Below are 17943 nucleotides of genomic sequence, written 5' to 3'. Positions count from 1 at the left end.
TTGTTTGTTGTTTAACGCCGCACTCAGCAATGTGCCACCTAATGTGACGGTGGTCTGTAAATAAACGAGTCTGGACCAGGCAATCCAGTGATTGACATCATGAGCATCGAACCATGCAAATGGGATTCAATGACATGCATCAACCAGATCAGGGAGCCCGACCCACCCGATCCTGTTAGTCGCCTCTTATGACAAGCATAGTTGCCTTTTATGGCAAGCACAGGTTGCTGAAGACCTATTCTAACCTGAATCTTCACCGGTCTAGTATAAACAAATGCAGTCTAACACATCACAAGGCTATAACAAACGTGGTGGTCAGGCTTTTATATATCAGTAACACTCTCACATTAGCAAGAAATTTTTACTGTAGTGAGGATATTGTTGTTTCTTGTTTTATGAGTTTCGTAAAGATTACTATAACAAATATAGTTTTAGGAAATTAACCCTGAGAACAATATATTGTGTGCCCATGCCTCCTTCAACATCTTGACAAATAATGGCAAAGAAAATCCATTTAAAGAATAAAATCAAGTCAAAGTAGAAATTCACTAGTGGTTAGGGTGTATACCTACAGGACCCTCGTGAGGGTTCCAGTTAACACTGTTGGTCCACAGTAACCTGATTGTTGAGCTATTGTATGCTGCATTCCAGCTATTTGTCGACAGTCTGTAAATAATTGAGTCTGGAACAGACAATGCTGTGATTGACATCATGAGCATCGATCTATGCAATTAGGGTAAAATGTCATGCATGAACCAAGTCTTTGAGCCTGACCACCCAATCCTGTTATGACGTTTATGGGGTGTTGAAGACCAATCTTCAAGGGGTTTCTCGAACTGATTGATGTTGTGTACCTTCATGCTAAGTTATGTTCATGATGATGTTTGTTGTGTACCTTCATGCTAAGTTATGTTCATGATGATGTGTTGTTGAGTACCTTCATGCTAAGTTATGTTCATGATGATGTGTTGTTGAGTACCTTCCTGCTAAGTTATGTTCATGATGATGTGTTGTTGAGTACCTTCATGCTAAGTTATGTTCATGATGATGTGTTGTTGTGTACCTTCATGCTAAGTTATGTTCATGATGATGTGTTGTTGAGTACCTTCATGCTAAGTTATGTTCATGATGATGTGTTGTTGAGTACCTTCCTGCTAAGTTATGTTCATGATGATGTGTTGTTGAGTACCTTCCTGCTAAGTTATGTTCATGATGATGTGTTGTTGAGTACCTTCCTGCTAAGTTATGTTCATGATGATGTGTTGTTGTGTACCTTCATGCTAAGTTATGTTCATGATGATGTTTGTTGTGTACCTTCATGCTAAGTTATGTTCATGATGATGTGTTGTTGTGTACCTTCATGCTAAGTTATGTTCATGATGATGTGTTGTTGTGTACCTTCATGCTAAGTTATGTTCATGATGATGTGTTGTTGTGTACCTTCATGCTAAGTTATGTTCATGATGATGTGTTGTTGTGTACCTTCATGCTAAGTTATGTTCATGATGATGTGTTGTTGAGTACCTTCATGCTAAGTTATGTTCATGATGATGTGTTGTTGTGTACCTTCATGCTAAGTTATGTTCATGATGATGTGTTGTTGTGTACCTTCATGCTAAGTTATGTTCATGATGATGTGTTGTTGAGTACCTTCCTGCTAAGTTATGTTCATGATGATGTGTTGTTGAGTACCTTCCTGCTAAGTTATGTTCATGATGATGTGTTGTTGTGTACCTTCATGCTAAGTTATGTTCATGATGATGTTTGTTGTGTACCTTCATGCTAAGTTATGTTCATGATGATGTGTTGTTGTGTACCTTCATGCTAAGTTATGTTCATGATGATGTGTTGTTGTGTACCTTCATGCTAAGTTATGTTCATGATGATGTGTTGTTGTGTACCTTCATGCTAAGTTATGTTCATGATGATGTGTTGTTGTGTACCTTCATGCTAAGTTATGTTCATGATGATGTGTTGTTGAGTACCTTCATGCTAAGTTATGTTCATGATGATGTGTTGTTGTGTACCTTCATGCTAAGTTATGTTCATGATGATGTGTTGTTGTGTACCTTCATGCTAAGTTATGTTCATGATGATGTGTTGTTGTGTACCTTCACGCTAAGTTATGTTCATGATGATGTGTTGTTGTGTACCTTCATGCTAAGTTATGTTCATGATGATGTGTTGTTGTGTACCTTCATGCTAAGTTATGTTCATGATGATGTGTTGTTGTGTACCTTCATGCTAAGTTATGTTCATGATGATGTGTTGTTGTGTACCTTCATGCTAAGTTATGTTCATGATGATGTGTTGTTGTGTACCTTCATGCTAAGTTATGTTCATGATGATGTGTTGTTGTGTACCTTCATGCTAAGTTATGTTCATGATGATGTGTTGTTGTGTACCTTCATGCTAAGTTATGTTCATGATGATGTGTTGTTGTGTACCTTCATGCTAAGTTATGTTCATGATGATGTGTTGTTGTGTACCTTCATGCTAAGTTATGTTCATGATGATGTGTTGTTGTGTACCTTCATGCTAAGTTATGTTCATGATGATGTGTTGTTGTGTACCTTCATGCTAAGTTATGTTCATGATGATGTGTTGTTGAGTACCTTCATGCTAAGTTATGTTCATGATGATGTGTTGTTGTGTACCTTCATGCTAAGTTATGTTCATGATGATGTGTTGTTGTGTACCTTCATGCTAAGTTATGTTCATGATGATGTGTTGTTGTGTACCTTCACGCTAAGTTATGTTCATGATGATGTGTTGTTGTGTACCTTCATGCTAAGTTATGTTCATGATGATGTGTTGTTGTGTACCTTCATGCTAAGTTATGTTCATGATGATGTGTTGTTGTGTACCTTCATGCTAAGTTATGTTCATGATGATGTGTTGTTGTGTACCTTCATGCTAAGTTATGTTCATGATGATGTGTTGTTGTGTACCTTCATGCTAAGTTATGTTCATGATGATGTGTTGTTGTGTACCTTCATGCTAAGTTATGTTCATGATGATGTGTTGTTGTGTACCTTCATGCTAAGTTATGTTCATGATGATGTGTTGTTGTGTACCTTCATGCTAAGTTATGTTCATGATGATGTGTTGTTGAGTACCTTCATGCTAAGTTATGTTCATAATGATGTGTTGTTGAGTACCTTCATGCTAAGTTATGTTCATGATGATGTGTTGTTGAGTACCTTCATGCTAAGTTATGTTCATCATGATGTGTTGTTGTGTAGGTGGCCATGTTGAAGGAGTCCCAGTCCAGACCAGGGGCAGATTATGTAGCTGTCACTGAGGCCTCTGTCATCGTGGACGACCAGGCGTCATCGGCTCAGCTTCCAGTGACCATCATAGATGACAGCCTGCCAGAGCTAGCCGAGAAGTTCCAGGTGACGCTGTTGCGAGTCGTTGTAGATGACCCTGCAGCCAGCACATCACAAAATCCCACTCTTGGGAACATCAAAACAGCAACTGTTATCATCCCTGCCAACGATGAGGCAAATGGCTTGTTCAGCATCTACAGCAGTCAGTCTGCGACGCAGAGTGAGGTGCTTGTACAGGAGAGAGACCGACAGGCAGTCAACCTCATTGTTGAGAGAACAGGTCAGTGACAGTGCTTCGTTATAACTGCCTAGGATTTGTTTTTATGTATCACAATATATATTTTTTGCAAAAAAAGAAACACAAAAATGATTTTAGATGTTCTATATCATCAACAGATAGAAACCGATTGATCAAGATTGGCACACACCATTGTCATTAATCCAGGTTCCATGTGGCAGACATGGAACAGTAGATTTTCAAGGTGAAGGTCATCTGTTCTCTAGATATTGTATAGCCACCACTAGATTCGAGAACCAACTGGCATCGTCATCCCAGGAAGAAATCAGATCCCGAATTGCCTGTGCCAACTGTCGGAGGTTCTGTGATTGTTGCTGACGTGCTCGTAGTCCTTGATCCATTGCATCCCAATGAGGTCGGGCATTGTCTTGTTGGGAAATGACATTCGCTTGTTGCATTATGGGAAGGATGTGTGGCTAAAGAATCTCATCCATGTACTGTTGTGCCGTTAAACTCCCCAGAACTTGTACCAAGTCTGTTCTACCAGTGTAGGAGATGGCTGCCCACATCATCACACTACCACCACCAAATCTGTCCACTTCCTGTATGCAGTTTCGTGCATAAGGTTACCCGCGACGCCTGTAAACAAGACGCCTACCATCCGCACGACGAAGCATTAAACACGACTTGTCACTAAACCAAACTTGTCTCCATTGCAGTTGTGGTCAAACTCTGTGACCTTAACACCATTGACATCACAGTCGATGATGCAGGTCCCTCAAATTACACCTCAAACTGGTTGTCTAGCACGAATACATCCAGCGCGTAAACGGTTCCTCACTGTCTGAGCTGATATCCAGGAACCAATGATTGTGGTTTCAAATCATGGTTCAACATGATTATGTTTCTAGGTTTGTCAGCACCATACCCGTGCTTGTGGATTTAACTAATCCTGGTACTGCTGTAGTTGTAGAGCTGGGCCTTGGTGGTTCTTTCACATAAGTGACATAGCCATATGAATCTGTCCTGCTCTCCAGTAGTGATACATGGTCGACCGGAGTTGAAGATGATTCTCCTGTTTGCAGTCGGCCAATGTCAGTCCTGGCAACTTTTCACTGCTCACTTACTGTATGATTGTGATGGCATACAACTGAAAACCAAACATTTCTATACCCCAACAAGTGATGTTGCATGTGGATATCATGTTGGTGTGTTTCGTCACCAGGCTCTCAGGATTTTTCCATTTTTAGACAATTTTCATGATTTTACTGCTTTTGTGTTTCTTTCTTTGCAGAGTATATGCATATATATATATAATGTGTGTGTGTGTTTTATTTTTTTTGTGGTATAATCATGAAATATACAAGGAAACAACAGATATTTGGGCTTTACGCATACAAGATCTTTTGCTGCTGAATAGAACGAAACCTCTGCAATATTGTCACTAACTGTTATGTCATAGGCATTAAGACTACAGAAATACTGCTGTTGTGCTTCGCCTATGAACCTGAAGAGCCGTTGACCCTTTCTGAGAGAGGTAACCGTATGATTAAGCATGATTGTCTGATTTCAGGAGGAACTATCGGTGAGGTGTCTGTGGAATGGTCAGTGGCACCGGGGGCTTCCGCTACATACCAGGTGGACTTCATTGCTGATGGTGCCACCCTTGTGTTTCAAGAAGGAGTTTCACGTACTGGTGAGCTACTGAACATCACCATCTGACAAACTTGACTATTCTTGCTTAAACCACACCAATTTCATTAAGGGTGAAAATTTAAAATTATTGAAAATTTTGCCACTGTTTTTTTTAGGTTAATTCCTTGAAAGAACCCTCTTGAAATAAATGTTATAAAATAACAAACAGTTGTTCAACAATACATAGTTTCAAAAACTATAGATGAAACTGTCTGAACTCAAGAACTCAAGAACTTCCCACCATTATATGTTTCTGGGGGGCACAGGTGGCCCAGTCCTCTAAGGCACCGCTGTGCATAGTTCGTCCCTTGGGCACGCCAGAAACCTATGGTCGTGGGTTCGAATCCCGGTTCACCCTGATAATGTTTCTAGGTTTGTCAGCACCATACCCGTGCTCGTGGGTTTCACCGAAGTGGTAAACGTCTAAGATCTGCATCACTTCAGGCTTTCCTCCCACATTAAGCTGACATGCGGCGATATAACTGGAATACTGTTAAAAGCGGCAAATCACTGACAAATATGAAATTGAAGGTGTTAAAGCCCCTTCAGTAATACTATTGCTTGTCCTCTGGTTGGTGTTGTTCAACTCCTGTACTATTTCCTCATGTAAACCTGACTCCCTTCAGTTGTGACGGTGACCATCTTGGATGACACGATCCCCGAGGACAGGGAGAACTTCACTATACAGCTGAGTAACCCACGTGGGGGCGCTCAGATTGGTCCAAGATCTAATATGACCGTTGTCATCCTGGAGAATGACAATGTCGCAGGTGTGGTCAGTCTGGACGACACGGCCAAAATAGCCACTGAAGGTAAGCAGCTAGTTACAATGAACTAATTTGAAAAAGATTTTTTTTTTCCGTTTTGCTATGGAAAATATATCATGGTAGCATATATTTTTTTTATGGGAAAGGTTGTGTGAAAAAATCATCTAAACTATATAATTAAGAGTGGCAACTTTCAACTATGTTATGGGGCAGTCGGTTAGCCTAGTGGTTAAAGCGTTCCCTCGTCACGCCTAAGACCCAGATTTGATTCCCAACATGGGTACAATGTGTGAAGCCCTTTTCTGGTGTCCCCCATGATATTGCTGGAATATTGCTAAAAGCGGTGTAAAACCATACTCACTCACTCACTCAAGTATGATAAAGATATAGATGATAAATATGATGATGAAGGTAATCGGTGGAAGAGTTACATCCCTTGTGGTACCAGGAACCAATGATTGTGGCTTCAAAATCATGGATCAACATGATTATGTTTCTAGGTTTGTCAGAACCATACCCGTGCTTGTGGATTTAACCAACATGAAAAATATCTAAGACCTGCATCACTTCAGGCTTTCCTGCCACATCAAGTTAACACGCTGTGACAATAATGAAATACTGATCACTGTGACATCAAACCCAACTCACTCACTCACTGTCCACATAAGTATCACCTGCTTTGGCTCGGCATACCAATGGTTGATAAATGAGCAACAATCAGTGCCATTAGGGTGTCACATGATCACCAACCAATCACCATACTGTAAGTTCTTACAACAAGAATCAGGGGCGGGGACCTATTCATCCTCCAAATACTCACCCCAGAGTGGGTCGGTCGGGTAGCCTAGTGGTTAAAGCATTCGCTCGTCACGCGGAAGACCCAGGTTCGATTCCGAACATGAGTACAATGTGTGAAGCCCATTTCTGGTGTGCCCTGCTGTGATATTGCTGGAATATTGCTAAAAAAGCGGCGTAAAACCATACTCACTCACTCACTCACTCACTCTCTCACTCACTCACTCACTCACTCACTCACTCACTCACTCACTCACTCACTCACACCAGAGTGAGTATGATTTTACGACACTTTTTTCACACATTGCACCCATGTGGGGAATCAAACTTAGGTCAGCGATGTGATGAGAAAACACTTTAACCACTAGGCTACCCCACAACGCCCTTACTCGCACCAGAAAACAAATTATTGTTGGTAGGAAACCCTGGAACTGGACATGTCAATGTCGATAACTTATCATCAGATCGTAGTTGTTTGGAATCATATTTTGTGTCCTCGTCAATTATCAGGTGAAAGTTTCACATGTCGGGTATCGAGGACCTCCCCAGCTTATGGCACGGTGGTTGTCAGCTGGACCATAGATGGCATCAACGGCCTGCTACCACAGAATGGCTTCCGACAGCCCAGTGGGACACTGACATTTGCTCCTGTGAGTAGATCTTGATGCTGTTTAGGAGTGCATGTTATTCACATTATAGAGAGAATCTCGGCCTCATGTCAAATATTTCAACACGAGTCAATAAAAGTTGAAAAACTCGAGGCTTTCTGAATTAGATAGATCAGCATGATAAAATGACAACTTTGTTTACTTTCAGGGAGAGCTGTTCAAGGTGATATCCTTGACAGTGTTGACTGATGACACACCTGAAGTTAACGAGGAGTATCGCCTAAGATTGTATAACCCAATCACACAAGGTAGGTTTGGCTTTTTATTGTTTCTTACACTCTAAAAGACCGACCATTTGATATTCGGGGGTGGGGTATTGTCCCCCAAAATTCTTGAAAAATATAATTGTGATTCAGACTGGGGAAAAAAGTACATTGTTGCGTGGCGTTATTCTTTAAAACAACCATACAGGCTCATAATTTTTAAATAAAAAAATATATCTGGTTATATAGTTGTTGCTGAAAAAATATCAAATCTTGATAGAAATTCCCTGGCCCCAAATGGTTGGTCCCTCAATAACTTAGGCATAAGAGAATTATTTAAGAAGCAAAATTCACCAGAACTGGATTAATGCTCATTCACTTTATATATTATTACAAGGAACCACCAAATGAAAAATTGTTTTTCTTGGTTGGTAAACTAACAAAATCTACAATTGAAATAAATGTTCGGAGAGTTGATTTGTAAGTTAAATTCTTGATAATTCTCCTGAAACTGAAAGGACAAGGACCCTTTTTGGCCCACAGGATCTGTATTAATAACTGAGCAATACTTTAGGAAATTGTTTTAAAAATTATCAGATATGTTTATGTGAATGAGAACTAGACTTTGTTCATTTCAACAAATGCTTTTGACTTATGACAACAGTAAATAAATATATGAGGATTACATGTGTTAAAAAGGCTGACTTTTGAGGTTTCGTGAAGGGATTTTCCAATATTTGAACATGAGCAAGTCTTTGACACAAGCTGCTTTTCATTGGAGACGTACATGTAAAAACATTACAAACATATTCCTCTTGGGTAATGGACTTGCTCATTCTTAGATTTTTAACTTTTTATGCCATAAAGTTGTGGACAAAACAAGAAAGTTATTTAAACATGTCTGATAATTGTTACACAAATATTTTAAAGTCTTTGGCAACTGTAAAGTGTGATATTTCCAGTGGGCCAAACAGAGCACTTATCCTACCTCCTCCTCCTTTCTTGATAAAAAACAAAACAAACAATTTCTAAAAAATAATTTAATCAAAATTAGATATGAGTCTCTTCCATAAAACAAGTAAATAAATGAGACTGGCCTAAGTACATCATTATAGGGTGCTTTAATGTTGTAAATATAAGCTAAAAGTTTCTACTCGTCAGTAACTCTGATTTAATATCTCCCTCCAGGTGTGGGGGTAACCGGGGCTGCTACAATTAACCCTCTCCGAAGTAGTGCCCTCATCACCATCAGAGGCAGTGACAACCCTCATGGCCTCTTCCAGTTCGCGCTGACGTCACAAGCTGTACGTGTCGAAGAAGACGTTGGAAGAGTCAACCTGCAAGTTGACCGAAAGTTTGGAACCATCGGCGCTGTCCAAGTGTCGTATAACATCAGTGCAGGTTCTGTTACACCAACTTCCACGGTTCTAATTTTGGCAACAGCCAATGAGGACTTTGGTGCCATGAATAATGGACAGATCACAATTCCTGATGGCGCAGCCTCTGGCACCATTGTGGTGGACATCAGAAACGATGACACTCCTGAAATTGATGAGGTGTTTATTGTCAGTCTGACAGGTGTGGCGTTGACAGGATCTGATGTTGTGCCGTTTCCCCCTCAGCTTGCTTCTAATGTCACATCGGAAGTGATAATCAGTGCTAATGATGGAACAAAAGGCCTCATCATGTTCGGTGAATCTTCAAGAAGGTAACAATTGGATTCCAACTTTTAAACAATTTTATGCTGTTGTGCCCTATACATTTTAGATAAGCACATCTCCAGTTTCATGATGTTATGACTGCTGGATGTTGCACTTCCTTTCCCTACAGATGTCACTTCATAACTAGTATTAATTTATTAATCTCTGATAACCTTTTAAAATTTGTGAGACTGGAAATTGTTGGAATTTTCTACTGAATTCAAATCCAATGGTAGTTGGTGTGGTCCTACCAATACTTTTTAAAGTTTTTTATGTAATTTCAAAGCTTTCTGCATAAAAATGATCTAAACTTTCTATTTCAACATGTTTCAGTTTCTCTGTTCAAGAGAACAACATGAATGTATCTCTGGCTGTGGTGCGAGATCGAGGCACTTTCGGCCAGGTCTCAGTTTACTTCTACAGCCAGGCCATTACGCCGGGGATCCAGACCGGTGTAGACTACAAGCTCACTCCACAGGTTTGGACAGATCAAATAGGCCATTAACACAAAATGGTGTTTGTCATTGATTTCAAAAACAGAAATTGTTAAGCATCCAGATTTGGCGTGCATTCTTATGTTTGTCAATAACATGAAATGTATTAGCCAGATACTTGTATCATCCAAACAAATTTGAGAAGTGGAGTTGAAGGTTTTGCTTAGGATCCCAGGGGTTCAAAAACTTATATCTACATTTTAAAATCATTTGTTGTTTTTTCAACATATTCTGATATATTGTTAAGTGTATTTCACATGTTTGAAATATCTATCTCTCTTTTGTTAGCAATATTTTTCTTACAACTAATTATTCATTGAAACTCAATATTCCCTGTACTAGATGCCAAGTTATGAATACTCATTACACTCAATTGATACATATTTTTGTCTAGGAAATAACTTTTGCTGCTGGAGAAAACTCAAAGAATATGCTGATTGAAATCATGGATGATAATGCACCTGAGCCCAATGAGGTCTTTGAGGTCATCTTGGCAAACCCACAAGGAGCTGCCCTTGGAAGTTTTGCAACAGGTGAGCTATGTTTCAAAATATAGTCCTCAACACCTAGATCCATGAAGTGATCTTAGTGCCTAGCCTGTCATACCTCCCTACTTAAACATTGCTTATTGCTACACCTGTCATACCACCCTACTAAAACACTGCTTATTGCTACACCTGTCATACCTCCCTACTTAAACTAGAGTATCACAGTTCCATACTAAAACATTGCTTAATGCTAGGCCTGTCATAACTCCCTACTAAAACATGGCTTAATGCTACACCTGTCATACCACCCTACATAAACATTGCTTAATGCTACACCTATCATACCTCCCTACTTAAACATAGCTTATTGCTACACCTGTCATACCACCCTACTTAAACGTTGCTTAATGCTACACCTGTCATACCTCCCTACTTAAACTAGAGTATCACAGTTCCCTACTAAAACATTGCTTAATGCTAGGCCTGTCATAACTCCCTATTTAAACAAAGCTTATTGCTACACCTGTCATACCACCCTACTTAAACATTGCTTAATGCTACACCTATCATACCTCCCTACTTAAACTAGAGTATCACAGTTCCCTACCAAAACATTGTTTAATGCTAGGCCTGTCATAACTCCCTACTTAAACAAAGCTTATTGCTACACCTGTCATACCACCCTACTTAAACATTGCTTAATGCTACACCTGTCATACCTCCCAACTTAAACTAGAGTATCACAGTTCCCTACTAAAACATTGCTTAATGCTAGGCCTGTCATAACTCCCTACTAAAACATTGCTTAATGCTACACCTGTCATACCACCCTACTTAAACAAAGCTTATTGCTACACCTGTCATACCACCCTACTAAAACATTGCTTAATGCTACACCTGTCATACCTCCCTACTTGAACTAGAGTATCACAGTTCCCTACTAAAACATTGCTTAATGCTAGGCCTGTCATAACTCCCTACTTAGACAAAGCTTATTGCTACACCTGTCATACCACCTTACTAAAACATTGCTTAATGCTACACCTGTCATACCACCCTACTAAAACATGGCTTAGTGCTACGCCTGTCATACCACCCTACTTAAACATAGCTTTATGCTATGTCTGTCATAACTCCCTACTTAAACTAGAGTATCACAGTTCCATACTAAAACATTGCTTAATGCTAGGCCTGTCATAACTCCCTACTTAAACAAAGCTTATTGCTACACCTGTCATACCACCCTAATTAAACTAGAGTATCACAGTTCCATACTAAAACATTGCTTAATGCTAGGCCTGTCATAACTCCCTACTTAAACAAAGCTTATTGCTACACCTGTCATACCACCCTACTTAAACATTGCTTAATGCTACACCTGTCATACCTCCCTACTTAAACTAGAGTATCACAGTTCCATACTAAAACATTGCTTAATGCTAGGCCTGTCATAACTCCCTACTTAAACAAAGCTTATTGCTACACCTGTCATACCACCCTACTTAAACATAGCTTATTGCTACACCTGTCATACCACCCTAATTAAAAATTGCTTAATGCTACACCTGTCATACCACCCTACTTAAACATAGCTTAATGCTATGTCTGTCATAACTCCCTACTTAAACTAGAGTATCACAGTTCCATACTAAAACATTGCTTAATGCTAGGCCTGTCATAACTCCCTACTTAAACAAAGCTTATTGCTACACCTGTCATACCACCCTAATTAAACTAGAGTATCACAGTTCCCTACTAAAACATTGCTTATAATGCTAGGCCTGTCATAACTCCCTACTTAAACAAAGCTTATGGCTACACCTGTCATACCACCCTACTTAAACATAGCTTAATGCTACACCTGTCATACCTCCCTACTTAGCTGGAATACTGCTGAGGGCAGCATTAAACAACAAACAAAGAACCAAACTAAAAAATCCTATTGCCCCAGTCCCATGCATCATTTATCATTGTGTTTCATTGTCTTTTATTATTCTTGTTCAACTGAAGGAAACATTTTTCAAGTTAAAACAAAATAGGTATATGAATCAAAGCCACTCTCTGTTTCCAGCTACTGTGACTATCCTTGCTAATGATGACGCCAGTGGCATCATCGACTTAGCAGACAACAGCACAGTGGTGTTACGAGAACCAACAGGAGACAACCTGGTACAGAGCAAGGCGGAATTGCGCTTGTACCGCGGTCCGGGTAACTACGGTATGGTCCGAGTACCATTCACCATCACATCAGCGGACAACACCCCTGTCACAGACATTGTGCCTGCGTCCGGATTCATCATATTTGAGGATTTATCTGTGAGAATTTTATAGTGTGATGATAGTCTTGACTTTTATGCTAAATTTGAATTAATTCAGTTTTAAAGTGTGTGATTCTCAGTTTGATGAACATGACAAGATTGTAAACTTGTTTGACATGGAAGCCACAATTCTTTAAATACTTTTTTAAGGAAATTAGATATATATTACCAAGTGTAGTTTTAATTCTACCTGTGGTCATGTTAATGAAGACAATATGTACTCCAAGGATGTGAGCTGGCGTGGCCTTGAGCTGTAATAACATACAAACTGTCCTTCAGATTCGCAGTGTGTTGGAGATTCGGGCTGTGGATGACAACATCCCAGAGGATCTGGAAAGGTTCACCCTCACACTTCAGTCTCCAGACAACAACGCCAAGCTGGGGTCCATGATACAGAAGGACATCACCATTGAACCTAATGACTCACCTCAGGGACTCTTTGAAATATTTGTGTCCAACACAAGGTGAGCAGAGAACATTCCCCAGGAATGTTGATGTAATATCAAGCGCTATCAAGATTAATTAGGACATTGAATACAGTAAACTACAGTTATAACGAACTCTAAGGGACCACTTATTTTAGTTCGTCATAATCGTAGTTCGTTATAAGCATATATATAGCATATATACAACAATGGCCGAGACTAAAAAATAAGTTCATTATATCAGTCAGTTCGTTATAAGCGTGTTCGTTATAACCTTAGTTTACTGTACTTTTAAATGGAATTTTGATATGTGAGTTCCTTGCAAGTGTTTTTTATTTTGTTTTAGAATATCAATAATCACATGAAACAACTTGATGAACAGATTTATGACTGTTCATTAATAGTTTGATATACCAATGCCAAAGTCTTTTCTATCAGATGTATATATGAGAAATCTTCTTTGTTATAACATGTCTTAGGTATCTACCATGAACGCCCTCTTATCACCTCCAAAAGTCTAATCTATTTATTTTGGGGTTTGGCCTAAAATGACACTGCATCATTTGTGTATTTCTTTTTGGGGGGTGAAGTATATCAATAGAGGTTTACATCATGGCTAATGCACCTAAGGGCACTGTACAAAAACTCCTAAGAACACTATACAAAACCTCCAATGGATGCTATGCAAAAGCTCCTTAGGACACTATGCAAAAGCTCTTTAGGACAGTATGCAAACTATCCTAAGGACACTATACAAGAGCTCCTAAGAACACTATACAAAAGCTCCTTAGGACACTTTGCAAAAGCTCTTTAGGACACTATGCAAACTATCCTAAGGACACTATACCAGAGCTCCTAATGACACTATACAAAAGCTCCTGAGAACACCATGCAAAAGCTCCTAAGAATACTATACAAAAGCTCCTAAGAACACTATACAAAAGCTCCTAAGGACACTATGCAAACTATCCCATGAACACTATACAAAAGCTCCTAAGGACACTATGCAAACTATCCCATGAACACTATACAAAAGCTCCTAAGGACACTGTGCAAAAGCTCCTAAGGACACTATGCAAACTATCCCATGAACACTATACAAAAGCTCCTAAGGACACTATGCAAAAGCTCCTAAGGACACTATGCAAACTATCCTAAGAACACTATACAAAAGCTCCTAAGGACACTGTGCAAAAGCTCCTAAGGACACTATGCAAACTATCCTAAGAACACTATACAAAAGCTCCTAAGGACACTGTGCAAAAGCTCCTAAGGACACTATGCAAACTATCCCATGAACACAATACAAAAGCTCCTAAGGACACTATGCAAACTATCCTAAGGATACTATACAAGACTCCTAATGACAGCTTCTATAGACACTATGAAAAAGCTTCTATGGACACTATGCAAAGTTTACATAAATAAGGACACTATGAAGGTTAAACGGACACACATCTCCCAATTTTGCCAGCCGTGGTCCTTAGCTAAGGCCGATCTCTTGATATTTTGTCTAAATGCTTCAGTGTCATGTGGTTATCAAAGAAGTCTAACATTTGTTACTGACTGTTCATGTTTATCTGCAAATAGAAACAGCCTCTTCAGATTATTTTCCTCATTTTCAGGAACACATCAACTTCTCTCGAAGAAAGCCCTGGACTAGTTAATCTAGACATTATCAGATCAAGAGGATCAGATGGAACCATCACTGTGAATGTCAACACAGTTGCTGAAACAGCCTTGACTGTTTCTTCACAAGGGGAGATAACTGTAGCTCTGTTGCAGAACATACCCAGTGTGCGAGTTAGTGGCTGGCATAGTTTCAGTGTGGGAGGCACCACCTACATCCTGATGCTGACATCTCTGCCAACTGGGACTACTCTGAGATCCCAGGTTCCTGCAGGTCCATACCAAGGTGACGGCCAGTCAGCTCTCTTCAGGTGGCAGGGAGAGGCGGTGTACGTCAGTGTGAGTGCTATAGCTGTACTTTGGAATACAGTGAAACCAAAACTCAACATTACCGTATTTTCTTGAGTATAAAGCGCACTTTTTTTCGAAAAAACACAGCTGTGTAGAAGGGGGTGCGCATTATACACGAATTATGAGTTTGGATGTTTTTTTCCCCCATGGAAAGACATTACCGTGGGCACGAAACACCGGAAATACCATATATCAATAGACATCAGCCAAGAACGTTTCAGTATCGTAAATATATTTTCAGAAATAAGATTATAATCATGATACTCTTTTTGTTCCTAATATATGATAGTTATGATACAGAAACACTCATGAGTAATTATGTCTTTATCATATAACATCATTCTTAAAATATTAGATGTTTAAGATATAATTTCGCTCAGTGTAGTACCGTTAGAAGCAGTGTATGGATACAATGTTTGAGTGAACAGCCCAATAGATCAAATAGTGCCAAATGACTTGTGGACATGTTTGTCTCCATGGTGACACATTGAGAAACCCCTGTATCAAAGCATATTGGGAACTTTACTCAATACAGAAAACAATGTTATAACGAACACACTTTTAAGAAACTGATGGATTTAAAAAACTGGTTTTGGGGTCTTGTCTATTGATGTATCTATGCTGCTAATAACAAAATACGGTTATGACGAACCACAATAAGTGGTCCCTTTGAGTTCATTATGACCGTAGTTTACTGTAGTATATTGAGAAAGAAGGCATTGCATTGATGTATGAAGATTGAAAGTAGTTGTTTATCTGATTGTGAAACCATGTTTATCAGATTGATTTGTAACTTCGATTAATAATCCATTATGTAATAAATTACTTCATCCATGTTAAGTAGTGTTAATTTCAAATTACTGGATGCATGGACATTGAGTGGACAGGGTTTTGCACCATATACTGCAACAGGGTATGAAAGAAGATTTATGTATTGTGTTGATGATACAAGTTTTAATGGAGGAGCAAAGACTATCCTGAAGTAGAAGCTATTCTGTGAAAGAACTTACATGTGTTAGCATGCGAATGTCATGTGATAAAATGTGTCAATATTTTTATCAACAATTACCCAACAGTACTTATCATCTCCCTGTGTAAGGGCAGACATCAGCATGTCGGTTTGTTCATCGGCAATTCTGTAATGTGAGGCAAGAATTAATAAACTTTAAACTGTATATCCTGCTGAAACTTAAAAGGCTTTTTGAAATTTGTAGTTTTTGGGCCATCACAGTAGGAGAGAGAAGTAAAGGGAATTGTTAATGACATGTCTGGTCTTTATGGATAATATATATTGTAATTGTTGTATATGACTTATTGTAAGTGACTTATTACTTCTCCCTGCAGACTGTGGCAAGCGATGGGGCGACGGCCGCTACATCCTTTGTGTTGGATGGAGTGACATATCTGATGCTGGCTAACGGTGGGAGGGAAGGGAGGCGTGAAGTGGACTCGGTCCTCTACACTGTCACAGAGCAGGGAATACTGGCCCCGGTCAGTACATGTGTACCCACTCTAGCCTCCCTGTCCAATGTGCTCTCTCTCAGTCAACCCTTCTAGGAACTCAGTGTCACAGTAGGAGTCATGCCCAGCTCCAAGATACGCAACATGCAACAACTGTAATCTGTGTATGAAACATTGTCCGGCATACAGTACACAAATACCATTAAATTTGTAAATCTTCATGTCCAGTGATGTTTAATCGTAATTGTTTTCACTGACCAAATTTGCAAACGGCAAAACAAGCACTCAAACTCTATTGCTGCCATGACCATAACATGAGATGCACAGTAAAGCAATGCGAATTTAAATCACTTCTGAGATTGTGTGTTCGAGACGAGGAATATTTAAGGATTATTTAAAAAAAAATTGAAATGGAAGTAAAAAAGAAATTTGAGGTGAACTTTATGATCATGTGGGCAGTGCCTGAGAACAAAGACTTTATTTTTTTTACCTTACTTACAAAATACACACAATTTGGTCCTGATATCTGAAAAGCTGAACTTTTGAAAACTAAGAAAACATATTTTACATTACATTTGGCTAAGTTGAGTAAATGTCTAGGTGAAAGCTTGAATTAGTTAAGTATTATGAAGGATATAAACCCATTATATTATTTATTGTTGGTAGGGAAAATGTAAAAGAATTACTTTTTTTTTCCAAAAAACCCATCCCCACCCACAGTGAATATGTCCAGAAATGCATTTTTCATTTTAGAAGGATGCCACAATTTGCTGTGCAGAGTTGCATCACTTAGTTATTCCAGTATCCACAGATCTTCCCTGATTATGATCCTTGGTTTGTCAGCACCATATCCCTGTTTCACCAAAGTGGTAATCATCAATGTCCTGCTTCTCTTAAACATTGCGCTGTGACATCGTAATATAACTTTTATACTGTTTGAAGCAGTGTTAAACATAATCCCCATGTAAAAGTACCATGTTCTTATTCCTGTGGGTGTTTTATAGAGCCAAGTATTCCGAACCTTTGGCGCCAGTGATGTGAAGTTCGTCAGTCACCAGGATCAACACTTCTTGGTGATATCCCACGCCCTTAACAACGCCAGCCAGTCCAACCAGAAGGTCAGCCTCCACATCTACAACACCGTCACCAAACAGTTCGGAGTGTCGCCATGGCAGGAGATCTCCACCCTGTACGCCCATGCCATCTCTCTCTTCAATCTCGATGGCGTCCTCTTCATGGCTGTAGCAAGTTACTACGACTCGACAAAGAGCTCATATGAGACAAAGTAGGTTGACTTTGTACATTAAACCCTATGTTTTAGTGGTTTTACAGATAAAGATGCCCGCTCAGTGAGATGATGTGAATTAGAGGTGCAAGGA

The 17943-nt window shown here is 39.4% G+C and overlaps 1 protein-coding gene across 4 annotated transcripts in view; it reads left to right on the top strand.

Moving 5' to 3' along the window:
• Positions 1–17943, top strand: part of LOC124136725 (adhesion G-protein coupled receptor V1-like) — a 168052-nt gene that overhangs the window by 89264 nt on the left and 60845 nt on the right. For all 4 annotated transcript variants that reach the window (XM_048401180.1, XM_048401247.1, XM_048401155.1 and 1 more), the window contains 13 exons: positions 3246–3612; positions 5144–5266; positions 5892–6077; positions 7338–7477; positions 7644–7743; positions 8887–9406; positions 9732–9876; positions 10287–10425; positions 12452–12696; positions 12978–13162; positions 14749–15091; positions 16448–16594; positions 17569–17849. In XM_048401180.1, the coding sequence (XP_048257137.1) occupies positions 3246–3612; positions 5144–5266; positions 5892–6077; positions 7338–7477; positions 7644–7743; positions 8887–9406; positions 9732–9876; positions 10287–10425; positions 12452–12696; positions 12978–13162; positions 14749–15091; positions 16448–16594; positions 17569–17849 (2921 nt within the window). The remainder of the gene's footprint in view (positions 1–3245; positions 3613–5143; positions 5267–5891; positions 6078–7337; positions 7478–7643; positions 7744–8886; positions 9407–9731; positions 9877–10286; positions 10426–12451; positions 12697–12977; positions 13163–14748; positions 15092–16447; positions 16595–17568; positions 17850–17943) is intronic.

The sequence above is a fragment of the Haliotis rufescens genome, unplaced genomic scaffold (genome assembly GCF_023055435.1).
Source record: "Haliotis rufescens isolate VD_foot unplaced genomic scaffold, xgHalRufe1.0.p SCAF_1, whole genome shotgun sequence".
In the NCBI taxonomy this organism is placed as follows: Eukaryota; Metazoa; Mollusca; class Gastropoda; order Lepetellida; family Haliotidae; genus Haliotis; species Haliotis rufescens.
This window is presented reverse-complemented; position numbering and strand designations above follow the sequence as displayed.